This window comes from Mytilus edulis, chromosome 5 (assembly GCF_963676685.1).
Source record: "Mytilus edulis chromosome 5, xbMytEdul2.2, whole genome shotgun sequence".
Lineage (NCBI taxonomy): Eukaryota > Metazoa > Mollusca > Bivalvia > Mytilida > Mytilidae > Mytilus > Mytilus edulis.
Window position 1 is genome coordinate 27,271,616 of NC_092348.1, and position 17,770 is coordinate 27,289,385.

Consider the following 17,770-nt stretch of genomic DNA (forward strand, 5'->3'; position numbering starts at 1 on the left):
TCTATGGACATGAATCACTCTAGCAAGTTGGCTTTTCAAATGAAACTTTCAAGAGGAACACGTAATGCCCCTATTGCCTTGTGGCAGGGCCATTGAAACAAAAGAAAACTAAAGGCACTGTAAAATTTCTCACTTCCTATATATAAATAAACACTCATTTTTTCACTTTATAAAGGGCAAAATTCCAAAATGCCACAGAACAATCTGTTCTTTAAATGTAAACCCTAATACGCTATTTAAGGTTTCTACATTTCATTGTGATAGGATTATCCTAATAAACAATACAATGCAAACCCCCACCATTAAGATGAGATTTGGATAATGACACAGTTAAATGTGATGAACACAACAACCCATTAGGCATAAAGAAATACATCAACTGTAAGACAGCTAGATTTTACTAATGCATATTTAAATTAAAAAAAAACAGTTTGTATCAAGCATGTATTGAATAATATAAATAATTACTAAAATGTATCATTACTCAATTATAAAAGATCATTTGATTCCTTAAGAGATGATGCAGAAAAATCTGGTAATAGTGCTGCCACCTTTTGTCTCATTTCCGATATTCTTTTCACTCGTTCAATTTCTTTTTTCTCTTCTTCTGGGAATGTTCTTATGGCATCAAAGGACTTCTGCTTCAATTTCCTAAAGGAATACAGAAATTAAGTTTACTTCAGAAAATATCCTTACTATACACAATATAAATATGAGGTAAACAACACTCAGATGGGAAACAAATTGTAAGGAAAAATGAAAGTGGATTTATTTATCTTAAATAAATATGTATATCCAGAAATACATTAGTTGAATTTCACCAAAAACAATTATTTGCATTCTATTACAAAATGAAATATCTTATCATTTCCTACATTTCTCTAGTAGTCTTAATGACACTACCCAATTGTACGTTTACATTTAGTAACAATAGTAGTCTTAATGACACTACCCAATTGTACTTTTACATTTAGTAACAATAGCAGTCTTAATGATACTACCCAATTTTACTTTTACATTTAGTAACAATCAATAAGTTTTTATTTTGTTAACTAACATAAAAAATAAGCTAAAACTTTTTTAATTGTCTTTTCATTTGTTTTTGTTTGTTTAAGACTGATATACATAGGTTTTTTGCAAAATAAATAAGCATGTAATTTGGCGCAAATGACTCCTGTTTTAAATTCAAATTTAGTCACATGGCAACAGTTGACCCTTGATCTAACATCCCATGTGCATTTGATCACTTTTTCATATCAAGCCAAAAAGAGACTGTTTTTTTCTTAAAACAAAAGGTGCAATATAATAAACATAGACTATGTTCTAAAGATAATAGCTGCTTTTTTGCCAACAAATTAAACTTTTACCCTCACTCTCCAGTTTAAAAGTAGTATTGCCCTCTAACAAGGTCAATAACCATGTAATATAAACATCGGTAGTTAAAGGTGATGACCTCACTTAAACAAACGTATAACAATGCTTCAATTGTGTTTTGAATAGATAAAGCTACATGTTCAAGTACTTTATTTTTCAATTATATTGTAGTTAGTTCTTAATGTACATTTAAAAACATGTCCGGCTTCAATTATTTTCATGATACCACACTATTCATTTCTAAACGTTTAGGTTCTAGCATTCAAAGACTTGATTGAATTTTAAATTTAAGGCATTGTCTCTTTCTTTGTTAATGAGAGATATATACATCTTGAACAATGTCTTACCAAATGTAATATTCCCTTGCTTTCTGATCTTTATTTATAGAATCTAGAACTTCTTGACATGCCCAGTCACTCCAAACAGAAAATATTTTATTTTTCAAATTTCTCTCATGATATCGTCTAGCTCTGCCTTCCAGTATTATTGTATGATGTTTAAACTGTGGAATAAAAAGATAATCAAAATTAAACATAACAATATATACTTCGAAATATCAATGGACAAAAATACAATTTACAGTGTATCTCACTAGCCAACTGCTTTGAAACAATTTTAGAAGAAGAGGAGGAAGAAGAGGAAGAAGAGGAAAAAGAAGAAGAATAATAAAAATCATAAGAACTGACTAAAAACAATAAGTCTTCAAACCTTGTTTGGGAGACTTCATTAAGATTGTTCAGAACCTTTTAAACCAATCAAGACAGTTTGGTGTACACTTTGAAAAAATTATCCAGAATGCTATTATGCATTAATTTTGAAACGGCGAAACTGTGATAAATGAATTAAAACAAGAAAGCATAACAATTATTTCTATTGTGTTAATATACCGGGGTACAAAGAATATGAAAAACATTTTTAGGTATGATCAATTAAACAAGCAACAGTTTTTTTTTAAGGAATCACTATCTTTAAACATATAGTTATAAAAGCATTTAAGTTGTATAAACATTCAATAAACTAATGCAAAAAGTATTTGACCTTGTATATGTTGTGTACAAGATGTAAGTTTGTACAAATTATAATTTGTACAGGGTTTTTGTACAAGTTATAATTTTTTTGACACCTACCTTCTTGCAACAGGAGGTACAGGTTTAACTTATAAAATGTAGCAGTGTAATGTTTTAAATTCAAATAAATATACGTCAACCTAACATTTAGTGCTATTCTCCTTGCCTTCAAACTGGAAATGAGGATACCAAAATGGTTTAAAATATAATTTTCTTTTTTTCCTTATACCATATTCATATCTATACAAAATCTTTGTGAGGTCTTATAATGTTTTTTGTATCAATGCTCAGTATTAGACTGTATCATAAAGTTGTGAAAAAATGACAGAAATATGCGGAGCAAAAGACTGTGTGCTTGCATCCTCCATTTTTGTTCAGCAGGTCATAAAACACTGATAACTTGTACAAACATTCTGTACAAATTATAATTTGTACAACATTACAACTTGTACACAACATATATAATTTTGACCAGTATGTTTCTTGCTATACATTTATAGCTGTCAACATGTTTTTCATTTAAATTGAAGGTAGAGTAAAGGGGTTTATTTCACAAATTTAAGTCCAATTTTGTTAAACAACTTCATGTCATTGAACTATGACTGCAAATCGAAAATCTGAAATTTAATTGAATGATTTTTTTCAAACTTGGTTAACGTTTGTATAGAAAACACAAATCAAATCAAAGAAAAACTTTCTTCAATTTCTCTTAAAATGATAAAATCCATAATTTTTTTAATTAAAAAAGGATATGTTGTTGGTATATACATTTCCTTTTTAATGATGTACAAAATATACATTTCCTTTTGATGTAAAATAATAATTATGTCACTAACTTGTTTTTTACAGTATGCATCATTCAAAGTGGTGTTCAAGTACAAAAATACAACATAACTTTAAATAAGCTTAACATAAAAAAAAGAAGATTTGGTATGATTGGATTGCCATTGATAACTTTACACCAGAGAACATACAACATAGAAGTTAGAAACTTGAGCTCATAATGCAGCCTTAAACAATGAGCAAAACCCAAAATGATAGTCATCTATAAAAGGTCATGAAAGACAAATGTAAAATAATGCAAACAACGAAAAATGGCCTGATTCATGTACAAAATAAAAAACGATATAAAAACATGATATACAACAACAGACAACACTGAAATAAAGCCTAGGTTGGTAAAAACAAATACAGAATGTGGCAGGGTTAAACATGTTTGAAGTTGCAAATACCTCTTTTTCACCTGGGACAGTGATGTTACAGTATAACTTGAAGAATAAATTATAAACATCAATTGAATAAGGCTTAACTAATCAGATCTATACAAAGTACCAAAAAACTAACAAAAATACAAAAGTCACAAAGTACAGATCTGAGACTACTTCCTGTAACTGAAAGCTAGTTCAAAGCCAACTATAACTAATGATATGTATGGCTTTGCTCATTATTGAAGGCCGTACAGTATATAGGTATTAGCATTTTGTATGACCATGAATATACATGTGTTTAACAATAATATTTCACTATTGATAAATAAGAATGTTCCACTTGCACTATCATTTTCTATGATCAGTGGACCTTGAAATTGGGTTAAAAACTCTAATTTGGCATTACAATTAGAAAGATCATATTATATAGAACATGTGTACTAAGATTCAAGTTGATTGGACTTCAACTTCATTAAAAATACTGTGATCAAAAGATTTGAAGCGATCATTATTTATGCTAATAAAAACAATATTCAAATATCTATGAAGATAAGAAACTTTTAGAATAAGTTTATTTAAAGGATCAATAAGTTTAATAGGATCATAACTAAATTTCAGGGCTAGGTAAACAACATCATACTAAAAATTTGGATGTGCTATTGAAATATTGTTTTTTACAGATACAGCCAAACTTTAAAATCAAATCTTTATATTTATGAAAGAATTTATTTAAGGTTTTAAGTAATTTTTGGTAATGAAATCCTTGACTTAATAATTGACCAGTAACACATTGATATAAACATTGTTGAAATCCAAAACATCACTACAGTTGGGATATAAAAACAAGGTAAGATGGTTCAACAAAAACATCATCTTCCAAAAAAGGAAAATTAACAAAAGGAAAAGGAGTCTATCCCCCTTTGTCAAATTTTTTGTGATGAGTTGTCCATGAAAAACTGGTATATCTAAATCTACGAAAGAACGGTTATTGCTGTTTATATTTGAATTATTTGAAGCAAGTTCCTAGGATTGAATTTCTTCCGTCTATTTATAAAATTCTTAATAATAAATTAACTCATCAAATTTTGATATTTTTCACTACTGACTAGATGACAGATCGGTTAATACATCAAACATGAAGTCAGTGACCACATTATTACTTTATCATTAATTACCATTTTTTTTTAATGTTTTTCTTAGTTTCCATCTCATTAGTTAAGCCTCTTTCAAATGATTATTATAGGTTTGTTCTTATGTTGTGATGTTACACCACTTACCCAGGTTAGAGGAGGGTTGATCACTCACAAACATTTCTAACCCCACCACATTCTTTATATGCCTGTCCCAAGTCAGCAACTGGTAGGTCAGTGGTTGTCATTTGTCATATTTAAATTTCTTTGTAATAAATTAGGCACTCAGTTTTCTCAATTGATTAGTTTAATATTTTTCATGTTGGGGTCTTTTAAAGCCAACCATACAGTATGGATTTTTCTCATTGTTAAGGGCCATAGTGTTGCCTATTTTTGAACTTTAGTCGATAGTTTTCTTATTAACAATCATACCACATCTCCTTTATATTTTTTTTTCATATATTAATAAAAACTCACATTTCTCCAGTTGTTAAATGAGCGTTTGACAATTAAGTATTTATACATGTTGTCTGCCAGTTTTTCTTTCTGAGCCTTGATATACTGTACATAATCAAACCAAGCACTAAACACATGTCTGTAAATATATAATAATGAACATTTAACCATGTTTAATATATAAAATAAAATGCAGAATCAGTATTCTTTAGAGTCATTTAATGCATGGAACTAATTAATTCAAAATAAGTTTTATACAAGAAAGTCAGATGATTCAAATAAATAAATTTAATTGTGTTTCTTTCCTTTACCCAATAAATATTTTCAGCCTACATTTAAAAAGTATATGGACATTTTTGGTAAAGCACAATTCAGCTCCATACTTTTTTGGTAAAACACTAATCCCTGTAAGCATTGTTCAAGCTCAAATATTTTTGAATACACATTGTCAAGAATATTTCCCATAACTTTTGTGTGAAATATTTTTTCAAAATACCAGTACATGTAATATTATTTAAATTCCTACCCGCTTTTTTGCCAGGTAGAAGGAAACAGTCAATATAATATTTGGGGAATTAGTTTGGCGATTTACAATATCATTGGGTTCTTATTTCATAATATTTTTACAAATGGTAAACAATATTCATATATGAGGAAGAAACTAATGTCTCATGTCAGATTATCCAAGAACTCTTATTTAAGAATCTGGTCATTTAATGAATGGCTATTATTTATTTTGAATTTATTGAACCATAAAACTAATTTTTGACTCTTCACATTGAATAATCCGCAAAGTGGATTATGTAAAATGTGAAGAGTCAAAAATTAGTTTTATGGTTCAATAAAATCAAAATAAATTATTGCCATTCATTATAAATAAATTTCTATCAAAAATAAGGCTCAAAGAACTTTTTATATTATCTATATTAACAATAACAATGCACACACATATTGGCGTATGAAAACACAACGTCAGAGTGGGCGTGTCACCATTAAAATTGACAACATTGAAAATAAAACTTATAATTTTAACCAATCAGAAGACAGTAAAAACACCAAATTTATTTATTAAAACATAAAAGAGTTCTAAGGATGAATTCCTACAAAAATGACATGATAATACACTAGTACACTACTATAAATTCATTATTATTCCTTGGATGCCAATTTACTTGGATTTTGTGGGTACAGGTGAACCATGAGATTAAATGTTGAACATATTACAAATTTTATATAAGGTTTTATGAAGACTTTGAAAAACCATGAAAATCAAATAACCATGACAATGCAAATTTTCCTAAATCCAAGAAAAATTGGTTCTCCTGAAAATAAATGAATGAGGGGGGGGCGAGACCATTTTCGGGACGCCGGGATTGACCAATTTTAGCAACGGGAAATTGGGATTGCCTTTTTTAAAGATCGGGAATTCGGGATAGAAAAACATCGGGATACGGGAAACCCACGTTTTTAGCCATGGGAAATCGGGATTTTTATGTTGAAATATAACGGGATTGACAAAAAACTGTACCTTGGACAGATAAAAGTGCCATTTTCATAATACTTCAATCAGAATCGCATCTAGAAACAGAGTAGATCCAGATCTTATTGTTATTTTCTGCTCGTTTTTTTAAAGTAACCATAGCCAGTGCCATATTTAATATCCACTGTACGTGAATGAAAAGCTAACCAAAATTCATGATAAATGTCTAATCTCCTTGGTGTTAGTGTCGCTCTGATTTAGAGGATCAGTATACCCAAAGAGGGTGGTAAAGGTTTTTTTTTCGTGCAACGTGTTTTACCATTTTTAATTTCAACCTTCCGTGAAAACAGTTCGTGCTTCACTGTGAAATTGGTAAAAACGGCAACGTGCAAGCAATTTTTTATATTTTTTGTTCATCGTGAAATTTGAATTTTATTTCGCGTTTGTCCGTGAACATAATGCCTCTTTACAACCCTTCCTAAAAGTTAGACTTGATTTTGATATTTTCAATAAGAGTAAGATTATGTAAGACCTAAAAGAAAACACATGTGTTTCCGGTACCCTTAAATAAAAATGTATATCTATCCCAATTTTTTAAGTACCTATAATCTAACTCTACAACTAAAGTTTTTTGGATGTCAGTATGTGGACAAGCACTTATAAAGTCAGAATTTTTCTTCCATATGAACCAGTCAAAAACGTATGAAAAACAAATAATTTTGCTTTCCTACCTATCCTAATTTTTTAGGGGATGTTACCTGAAACACCTGTATTTTTTCTTGGCCTCACTACACATATAATTTCACAGACACAGTCTTCTCTATAATCGAATATCAGATAAAAATATTTATGACATTCTACAATTTTGAAGAAAACAAATACCCCAACTTGACGTGTTTAAAATGTACGTACTGAATATATTGTTCAAAATGCAGGGAATGAAATAACCCATATATACCAAAACATTTTCAACCAGATATTTAAGGAAGGAAAAGTTGCAACCAGCTTTAAAACAGGCATAATAACACCAGTTCCTAAAAAGGGGAAAGATTTAACTCAAGCTACAAATTATAGAGGCATAACAGTTACATCTGCTCATGGGAAAGTATACGAGTACGTGCTGATCGAAAAGGCTGGTTTAAAGAATATCAACCAATCAAACCTACAATTCGGCTTTACTGAAAGACTCTCACCTACTATGGCGGCATTGATATTATCAGAAGTATGCTCAGAAATCAATGGAAAAGATTTATTATTCATAACAACATTAGACAGTCAAAAAGCATTTGATGTACTCAATCATCAAATCTTGCTAGACAAACTCTACTATCTAGGAGTAGATATTGAATATTTGGATGTTATTGAGGATATGTACAATGGTGTCACATCAACTGTAAACTGGCAAGGAGACACAAGTCTCTCGTTTAGTATTGATCAGGGAGTAAGACAGGGTGGAATCCTATCTTCACATCTATACAAACAATACATCAATGAATTACTCTCTGAATTAGAAACTCATAACATGGGCATATCCATAGGGAATACTTATGCAGGCTGTCCTAGCTGTGCAGATGATATTGTACTTCTCTCAAACGACCAAAATGAAATGCAAGAAATGCTCAACACGGTGTATGATTACTCAAGCGACCATAGATTCTTAATCCATCCAGTAAAAAGCAATACAATAGTTAAAAGTGTCAACAAAAGAACTAGTGAAAGAATACAACAATCAACAGAAAATTTTACTTTAGGCGATAACATTATGGAATTTAAATCAGAAACAACACATCTAGGTCTTAAAAGAACAACATCTGAGGAAACTAAAATTAATATCAATGACAGGATATCAATAGCACGAAGAACTCTGTACTCTCTGATCAAGACTGGCGTTCATGGTACAAATGGACTCAACCCAAGAACTTCATGCAAGATTTACCAAGTATACGTCATTCCACGTCTTCTATATGGCTTAGAAACTTTAAATCTCCAAAACAAGGACACAGTAGCACTATGCAGTTTTCATCTTAGCACTCTGAAGCATATCCAATCACTTCCAAATAGAACAGCTACATCAGCAGTCTACTTGCTCATTGGAGCGCTGCCAATAGCTGCTGAGCTCCACAAAAGACAGTTGAGTCTGTTACACTCAATAGCAATGAGTCACACTAACTCAATACGTGAAATTGCATGGAGGCAACATACAGCAGGTCGACCAAATAGCTTCTTCAAAAGAATAAATGACATACTGGACATGTATCAACTCCCATCATTCAACGAAATAATGAATCAACATTACAACAAGCTTGACTGGAAAAACATCGTACGAACAGCTATTTCATCTCACTGGACAGTCAAACTAAAAGCAGATTGTGAAGAAAAATCAACACTCAACTTGCTATCAAAAAGAAACCTGAATATTGGACAAACTCACAACGTATGGGATACAATATTGAGCTCCGTCAAAGATGTTAGAAAAGCAGCGACAAAAGTACGCATGTTAACTGGAACATACATGCTTCAAACCTTAAAAGCAAAATTCAATCAAGCAGAGATAGATCCTACCTGCCCAATATGTAAGATTGAAGCTGAAGATCTTCAACACCTTCTAACAAGCTGCCCAGCGTATAGACACATTCGAAAATCGCACTTTCAACAGATAAAAGAATATATTGTTAGCAAAATTGGAAGTAGTGCATGCGCATGGACAATCAATTTCAATAACAAATTGCCGGGCTATCACGCAATTATGGAAAATTACTAAATACTAAACTTGTTCAAAGGGTATCCACACGTCTCAATCTTCAAAATCGGTTATCTAAAAATACTACCATCGCTAACATTTTTAACAATAAAAAACGTGGTTACCCTTCTATCGATAAGTGTCATGCCAAAAAATGACTTACATGTCCCCGTCTTTCAACCAACAATACGGTAAGGTCCACGTTTAATGGTCGCACATTTTCTTTAAATTTTGAAACTGATATAACTTGAAAAACAAACAGTATTATTTATTTACTCACATGAAACAAACCGGGGTGTGGTATTCAGTACGTAGGAGAAACTGGACGATATTTATCTAAACGCACTCAAGAACATCTGTATCGTTTTAAAAGACCCAATAAATTCAAAAGTATCATTTACCAACACCTTAAGAAGCACAACCATCCTTTTAAATATTTAGCAGTTCAACCTTTAGAAGTAGTAAATAAGCAGCCTGGTGAATCACATTCAAAGTTTGTACGATCACGGAAAATAATTGAATTAAATTGGATTAAAAAATTACAGACAGTTTACCCTCTCGGTCTAAATGATAATATCATGGGAATTGGTAATATATCTAGAACCAATTCCGTTAACATTTTGGATATAGTTTCTAAAACTGTTCGTAAAAAACGTTCTCACGGTCGTAGAACAAATCGCAATCAAAGAAGATTTCGGGCCAATCATACCAATATTTCGGACCTAATTTCTATTTCAAAAAACAACGGCAGACATTATCTGTTAACAAAACTCTGTTCGTTACCGGTTAATAAGTTAAATAAAATTTTGGAGGATTGCAACACAATTTCATATAGCAGTCCTAAGTATGAAATTGTTCAAATTATTATGGCATATTGTTATTCTAAATTATTTCCCAAAATTGATCGCCCTGAAGATCATAAAAAACATTTTGTTAAAATTAAGTATGTCAATAAAGGCTTTGATTTTGTAAATATTGCCGGTATATTTAACGACCATTCTGTTAAAGAACAAATTCCTGGATATTTTGACAATACTGACCTACTTCTTATTTGTTATATTTACAAGAAATCTACCCGGAAATTTGTGTTTAATTATAGTCAAGTGTGTAAAGATGTTAATATCAGTGAAAATACACCTACTTCATGTAATTGCAGTAATTCCGAATATATTTATGGCCCCATTTCCCATGTTATAACAGGAGATCTTAACATCGTTCAAGACCGAGAGTTAAAATCATTCCTCAGTAAAGGACCTAAATATCGTCCCCCGTCAATTATTAATTGGAATGAGTGTCGTAATATCATCCACGACTCACTCCATACTTACTGTATGAAATGGATAAAACGGGAAAAAGCTGACAAAAAATCTTTGGACTCTTTTTTTAATTCAGTAATGAAGATAGTTGATATACGTATTCAACATTTTAAAGAACATTTTACTATAAACCCTTACAACAATAAACCTATTTCTCGTATCAAACATAAACTAAAAGAACTAGCCAAGGAATTTGTTTTTGTCCCGGCAGATAAAGCTGCTAATAATATTATTATTGTTTGACGTAAATTTTACATTGAGGTTCTGAAAAAGGAAATCACCAATTCACCAACATTCCAACTGACTCCATTTTCAGAAAACGAAATCTGTAACAAACATAAACTTTTAGGCACGGCTTTACAAGCAGAGCCAAATACAATGAAAGTCCCAACTATGTATTGGCTTCCGAAGCTACACAAAACCCCTTACAAATATAGATTTATTTCGTCTTCAAGCCATTGTTCAACTACTAAATTGTCTATTCTTCTTACCAGCACACTTGGTACAATTAAAAACCTGATAATAAATTGTTCAAATAAGGCCTTCGAAAATAGTGGAATAAATTACTTTTGGAGTGTCAAGAACTCGTTGGAAGTACTTGATAAATTGCATGCTTATATTGGTGATTTTGAATCTGTTCAAAGTTTTGATTTTTCTACCCTGTATACCACATTGCCTCACATTCTCATTAAGAAAAAATTCACAAACCTAATTAAATGGGCATTCAAAAAATCAGAATGTGAATATATATGTTCAAACTCTTTTAGGTCATTTTTTAGTAGCAATAAACAAAAAAACTATGTTAATTGGACATGCTTTGATACTATATATGCCCTTGAATTTTTACTAGATAACATTTTTGTTCGCTTTGGGGATTCCGTATATCGTCAGATTTTCGGAATTCCAATGGGGACTAACTGTGCACCACTTATTGCGGACCTGTTTTTGTATTGTTATGAGTTACAATTTATGACAAAAATAAGCAAAGACCCATCAAAACAACATCTGATAAACAAATTTAATAATACTTTTAGATATTTGGATGATATTTTGGCTCTCAATAATGACGACTTCAGTATGTATATTAATGAAATTTATCCTGTTGAACTTACTTTGAATAAAGCTAATACTAACAATGACCACTGCCCTTTTCTCGATCTTGATATCTATATCACTAATGGAAAGCTGAATACTAAAATTTATGATAAAAGGGATGATTTTTCATTTCCTATCGTTAATTATCCGTTTTTAGATGGTGACGTTCCCTTGTCACCATCTTACGGTGTTTATATATCTCAACTTGTACGATTCGCTCGTGTATGTAACAATGTTTTAGATTTTAACGAGAGAAATTTATGTATTACTGAAAAATTATTACACCAGGGTTTTCGATATCAAAAACTAGTCAAAACATTTACTAAATTTTATCATCGGTATAAAGACATTATTCGTAAATATAGCTCAACATGCAGACTTTTAATACGTTCAGGTATTTCACATCCAATTTTTTATGGTAATATTCTTTATAAAGCACAAAGGTGTCAGTATTCACCTCAGAAACTTACAAAACCTTTGAATAGACTTATTAAGAAGGGATATAATTACGATACTGTTGTCAAGTCATTAAAGATTGCATATTTTGGCGTTAATATTGAGTCATTGATAAGGTCTTTGCATCGGAACTAAACACATTTATTCTAAAAACAGTTGTTGGCATGACACGGGTTATGTTCTTCTCATATATGTTATGGTGGTATGATACTAAACCCCTAACGGGAAGGATTGTGCCTGATGTTCATATGATGAAATCATAATCTTTCAGTCAGTTTAGTTGAAGTCTGGAGCTGGCATGTCAGTTAACTGCTAGTAGTCTGTTGTTATTTATGTATTATTGTCATTTTGTTTATTTTCTTTGGTTACATCTTCTGACATCAGACTCGGATTTCTCTTGAACTGAATTTTAATGTGCGTATTGTTATGCGTTTACTTTACTACATTGGTTAGAGGTATAGGGGGAGGGTTGAGATCTCACAAACATGTTTAACCCCGCTGCATTTTTGCGCCTGTCCCAAGTCAGGAGCCTCTGGCCTTTGTTAGTCTTGTATTATTTTAATTTTAGTTTCTTGTGTACAATTTGGAAATTAGTATGGCGTTCATTATCACTGGACTAGTATATATTTGTTTAGGGGCCAGCTGAAGGACGCCTCCGGGTGCGGGAATTTCTCGCTTCATTGAAGACCTGTTGGTGACCCTCTGCTGTTGTTTTTTATTTGGGCGGGTTGTTGTCTCTTTGACACATTCCCCATTTCCATTCTCAATTTTATGTCAAAACTTCGTTGAAAGGAATATTCTCCCGAATGACAAACTGATACTAAGAACAATAGAAATGAAATCAAGGGACTACTGCCACCTAATCCACATGAAAAGAATGAACATTACTAATAAAATTGAGAAAGGAAATGGTGAATATGTCAAAGCGACAACCACCCGACCATAGAGCAAACAACAGTCGAAGGCAACCAATGGGTCTTCAATGTAGCGAGAATTCCCGCACCCGTAGGTGTCCTTCAGCTGGCCCCTAAAATATGCATAATAGTACATATAATGCCTAGCTAGTGCGTGGAGTTAGGGGTATATCTCTGTGTAAGGTCAAGCCAATGTCATTTCAAAAAACTTAAAAGTAGTACGCCATACGAACATTATTAAACTAATCAAAATAAAACTACTATAACATCAAAGTCATAATTTCAGATTATATAAATTTTCATCTTATAAGAAAACTTAGATAGTTTATTCTTACACTAAAATTACATGATAATTATACTATATCTTTGCAGTTTAAATTAACGTTAAGCCTAATTAAATAATGTAACTCAACATCCAAATTAGTCATGCTTATGTTTTATATTGCATTGAAAAGCACCTGTTTAAATTTATGAGTCTGCCAACATGTAATTTATCTAGTATATCTCTTGCCAATTTAATACTACATTACTTTAAAAGTCCCTATATTAATGCTTATATATAAATTCACGACTTGTTGTAAATACACTGGTTTTTATGGTGGAGGATGCTGTTCATTCATATTTTACAGAGGATTTATTGAGTTTTAATGTACATAAACTGTTAACATTTATCGGTCTCATCCGAGTGCTCCTAAACAGGAGGGAATTACGAAAGAAGAAGAAATGCACAAATTCAGGAAAGCAAATAATTAAGAACAACATTACTCAGAGGGTTTAATTTTCAAAGTTTACCAGGACGGCCTCCTTTAAAAGATGTGTCAGATGTGTCTATTCGTTACCTAAAATAGTGGAGGACCTCTTTAATAAATAAATGGTGATTTCTTGTTTATCGGGATCGGGATTTTTAACAAAATATGTCCGGGATTGCGGGATTTTCTGATATTAAAACCGGGAAATCGGGATGAGACCCCCTCTAGCCCCCCCTCATGAATCCACAGTATATAAACTATAAGAGATAGATATTGGCCATACATCTGATACATGTATAATTCAAAAGCAATAATGAAATTGAACATATAAAAAGGTTAAAGGTCCTATAACTACTGAAAAGTAGAGTGCTAAATCATATACAAAGGGATGTAACTCTAGACAAGAGGCTGTCACAACGACAGCAAACCGGATTTATTTACATTTATTTGTGTCCTGGCAATATCACAAGAACCATTACTGATGAATGGTGAAAGTGAAAATCATCAATATCAAATTTGACCTCCATTTTGTCATCAGTATCAACATTTTGAAATAATAATATTTGAAAAGCTTAGATTGAATGGTTCATGAGTAAATGCAACAACGTGAATGGAAACGTCATTTTACGATCTTTCAAGAACCATAACTCCTGAACAGTAAAAGTCAAAATCGTCATTATGGAACTTGACCTCTATTTTGTCATCAGTAACAACATATTAAAATTTCAAAAGCTTTGGTTGAATGGTTCATGAGAAAATGCACGGACACGACGGGAAACACCATTTTTCAATCTTTCAAGAACCATAACTCCTGAACGGTAAAAGTCAAAATCGTCGTTATTGAACTTGACCTCCATTTTGTCATCAGTAACAGCATATTATAATTTCGTAAGCTTTGGTAGATCAGTTCATGGATAAATGCACAGACACGACTGGAAACTCCATTTTTCAATCTTTCAAGAACCATAACTCCTGAACGGTAAAAGTCAAAATCGTCATTATTGAACTTGACCTCCATTCTGTCATCAGTAACAACATATTAAAATTTGGGAAGCTTTGGTAGAACAGTTCATGAGTAAATGCACGGACACGACTGAAAACTCCATTTTTCAATCTTTCAAGAACCATAACTCCTGAACGGTAAAAGTCAAAATCGCCATTATTGAACTTGACCTTCATTTAGTTGTCAGTAACAACATATTAAAATTTTAAAAGCTTTGGTTGAACGATTCATGAGTTAATGCACGGACAACATTTGATTGCCGCCTTTCAAGAACCATAACTCCTGAACGGTAAACGTCAAAATCGCCATTATTGAACTTGACCTTCGTATAGTTGTCAGTAATAACATATTAAAATTTTAAAAGCTTTGGTTGAACGGTTCATGAGTTAATGCACGGACAACATTTGATTGCCGCCCGGCCGCCCGCCGTACATCCCCAAATCAATAACCGACATTTTTGTCACAAAAATCCGGTTAAAAAATGGTGATCTTTGTCAGTAAAAGTTAAATATCATATGTTAATTTGAACAAAATACATGAATAATTATATGTTTGAGATTTAAAAAAATGATATATAAAACTTAAAAACTAATCTACAAACCTTTTAATAAGTGACTTATGGTGAGCTATAGCAACAAATTTATTTTTCTTTGCCATGTCAGCTAATTTTTTAAATGGTACAAGTCCACGATATTTCATTATAGACCGGATATAATGTTCATCTGCTTTCGCATTTAATAGTTTGACTTTTTCATCTCGTTGTTGCTTTTCCATTTCTTTCTACAAATTACAATAAAAGTATGTTTATGAGTAAATTAGTTTATTAAAGTTTTTCTGTATAAAAAAGTATGCCAATGTCGTAGTCATGTTTTGACAGTTCTACCTTTTGAAAGAGCTTTATTCCTAATTGAATTATAAACCAACACTTAAACCCTCAAAAATGTATCTTAAAAGAGGAAAACAAAGACAGGCTAAATCCTGCAGGTGTTTATTTTTTTTAATCATTTTGAGGAAATTTTGTGATTTCATCTACACTTCAAAGCAAGCGTGATCATTTTAAGTTGACATCAAGATTGACTCATCATCTAGAGAAAGGGAAGTTTGATTTATAAAAGAGACTCTTAAAACCGTATATGAGCCATATCGTATAGAAATCCACATTATGGAAGTGCACCTATACATGTATATATAAAAGACTTTGATTGATTTTTCAACATTCAAGTATGAAATAAAGGTTGAATTGTGGTGTGTTTTGTAGGATTCTTATAACAACTCAGTTACAGAATTGTGGTGTGTTTTGTAGGATTCTTATAACAACTCAGTTACAGAATTGTGGTGTGTTTTGTAGGATTCTTATAACAACTCAGTTACAGAATTGTGGTGTGTTTTGTAGGATTCTTATAACAACTCAGTTACAGAATTGTGGTGTGTTTTGTAGGATTCTTATAACAACTCAGTTACAGAATTGTGGTGTGTTTTGTAGGATTCTTATAACAACTCAGTTATAGAATTGTGGTGTGTTTTGTAGGATTCTTATAACAACTCAGTTACAGAATTGTGGTGTGTTTTGTAGGATTCTTATAACAACTCAGTTACAGAATTGTGGTGTGTTTTGTAGGATTCTTATAACAACTCAGTTACAGAATTGTGGTGTGTTTTGTAGGATTCTTATAACAACTCAGTAACAGAATTGTGGTGTGTTTTGTAGGATTCTTATAACAACTCAGTTACAGAATTGTGGTGTGTTTTGTAGGATTCTTATAACAACTCAGTTACAGAATTGTGGTGTGTTTTGTAGGATTCTTATAACAACTCAGTTACAGAATTGTGGTGTGTTTTGTAGGATTCTTATAACAACTCAGTTACAGAATTGTGGTGTGTTTTGTAGGATTCTTATAACAACTCAGTTACAGAATTGTGGTGTGTTTTGTAGGATTCTTATAACAACTCAGTTACAGAATTGTGGTGTGTTTTGTAGGATTCTTATAACAACTCAGTTACAGAATTGTGGTGTGTTTTGTAGGATTCTTATAACAACTCAGTTACAGAATTGTGGTGTGTTTTGTAGGATTCTTATAACAACTCAGTTACAGAATTGTGGTGTGTTTTGTAGGATTCTTATAACAACTCAGTTACAGAATTGTGGTGTGTTTTGTAGGATTCTTATAACAACTCAGTTACAGAATTGTGGTGTGTTTTGTAGGATTCTTATAACAACTCAGTTACAGAATTGTGGTGTGTTTTGTAGGATTCTTATAACAACTCAGTTACAGAATTGTGGTGTGTTTTGTGGGATTCTTATAACAACTCAGTTACAGAATTGTGGTGTGTTTTGTAGGATTCTTGTAACAACTCAGTTACAGAATTGTGGTGTGTTTTGTGGGATTCTTATAACAACTCAGTTACAGAATTGTGGTGTGTTTTGTGGGATTCTTATAACAACTCAGTTACAGAATTGTGGTGTGTTTTGTGGGATTCTTATAACAACTCAGTTACAGAATTGTGGTGTGTTTTGTAGGATTCTTATAACAACTCAGTTACAGAATTGTGGTGTGTTTTCAGAATTGTGGTGTGTTTTGTAGGATTCTTATAAAAACTCAGTTACAGAATTGTGGTGTGTTTTGTAGGATTCTTATAACAACTCAGTTACAGAATTGTGGTGTGTTTTGTAGGATTCTTATAACAACTCAGTTACAGAATTGTGGTGTGTTTTGTAGGATTCTTATAACAACTCAGTTACAGAATTGTGGTGTGTTTTGTAGGATTCTTATAACAACTCAGT

The 17,770-nt window shown here is 31.7% G+C and overlaps 1 protein-coding gene across 4 annotated transcripts in view; it reads right to left on the reverse strand.

Annotated features, from left to right (window-relative positions):
• Positions 1-382: 382 nt before the first annotated feature.
• Positions 383-17,770, reverse strand: part of LOC139523352 (coiled-coil domain-containing protein 191-like) — a 69,804-nt gene continuing 52,416 nt past the window's right edge. For all 4 annotated transcript variants that reach the window (XM_071317243.1, XM_071317245.1, XM_071317244.1 and 1 more), the window contains 4 exons: positions 15,590-15,768; positions 5,257-5,374; positions 1,722-1,876; positions 383-651 (listed from right to left, as the gene is read on the reverse strand). In XM_071317243.1, the coding sequence (XP_071173344.1) occupies positions 489-651; positions 1,722-1,876; positions 5,257-5,374; positions 15,590-15,768 (615 nt within the window). In that variant the 3' untranslated portion in view covers positions 383-488. The remainder of the gene's footprint in view (positions 652-1,721; positions 1,877-5,256; positions 5,375-15,589; positions 15,769-17,770) is intronic.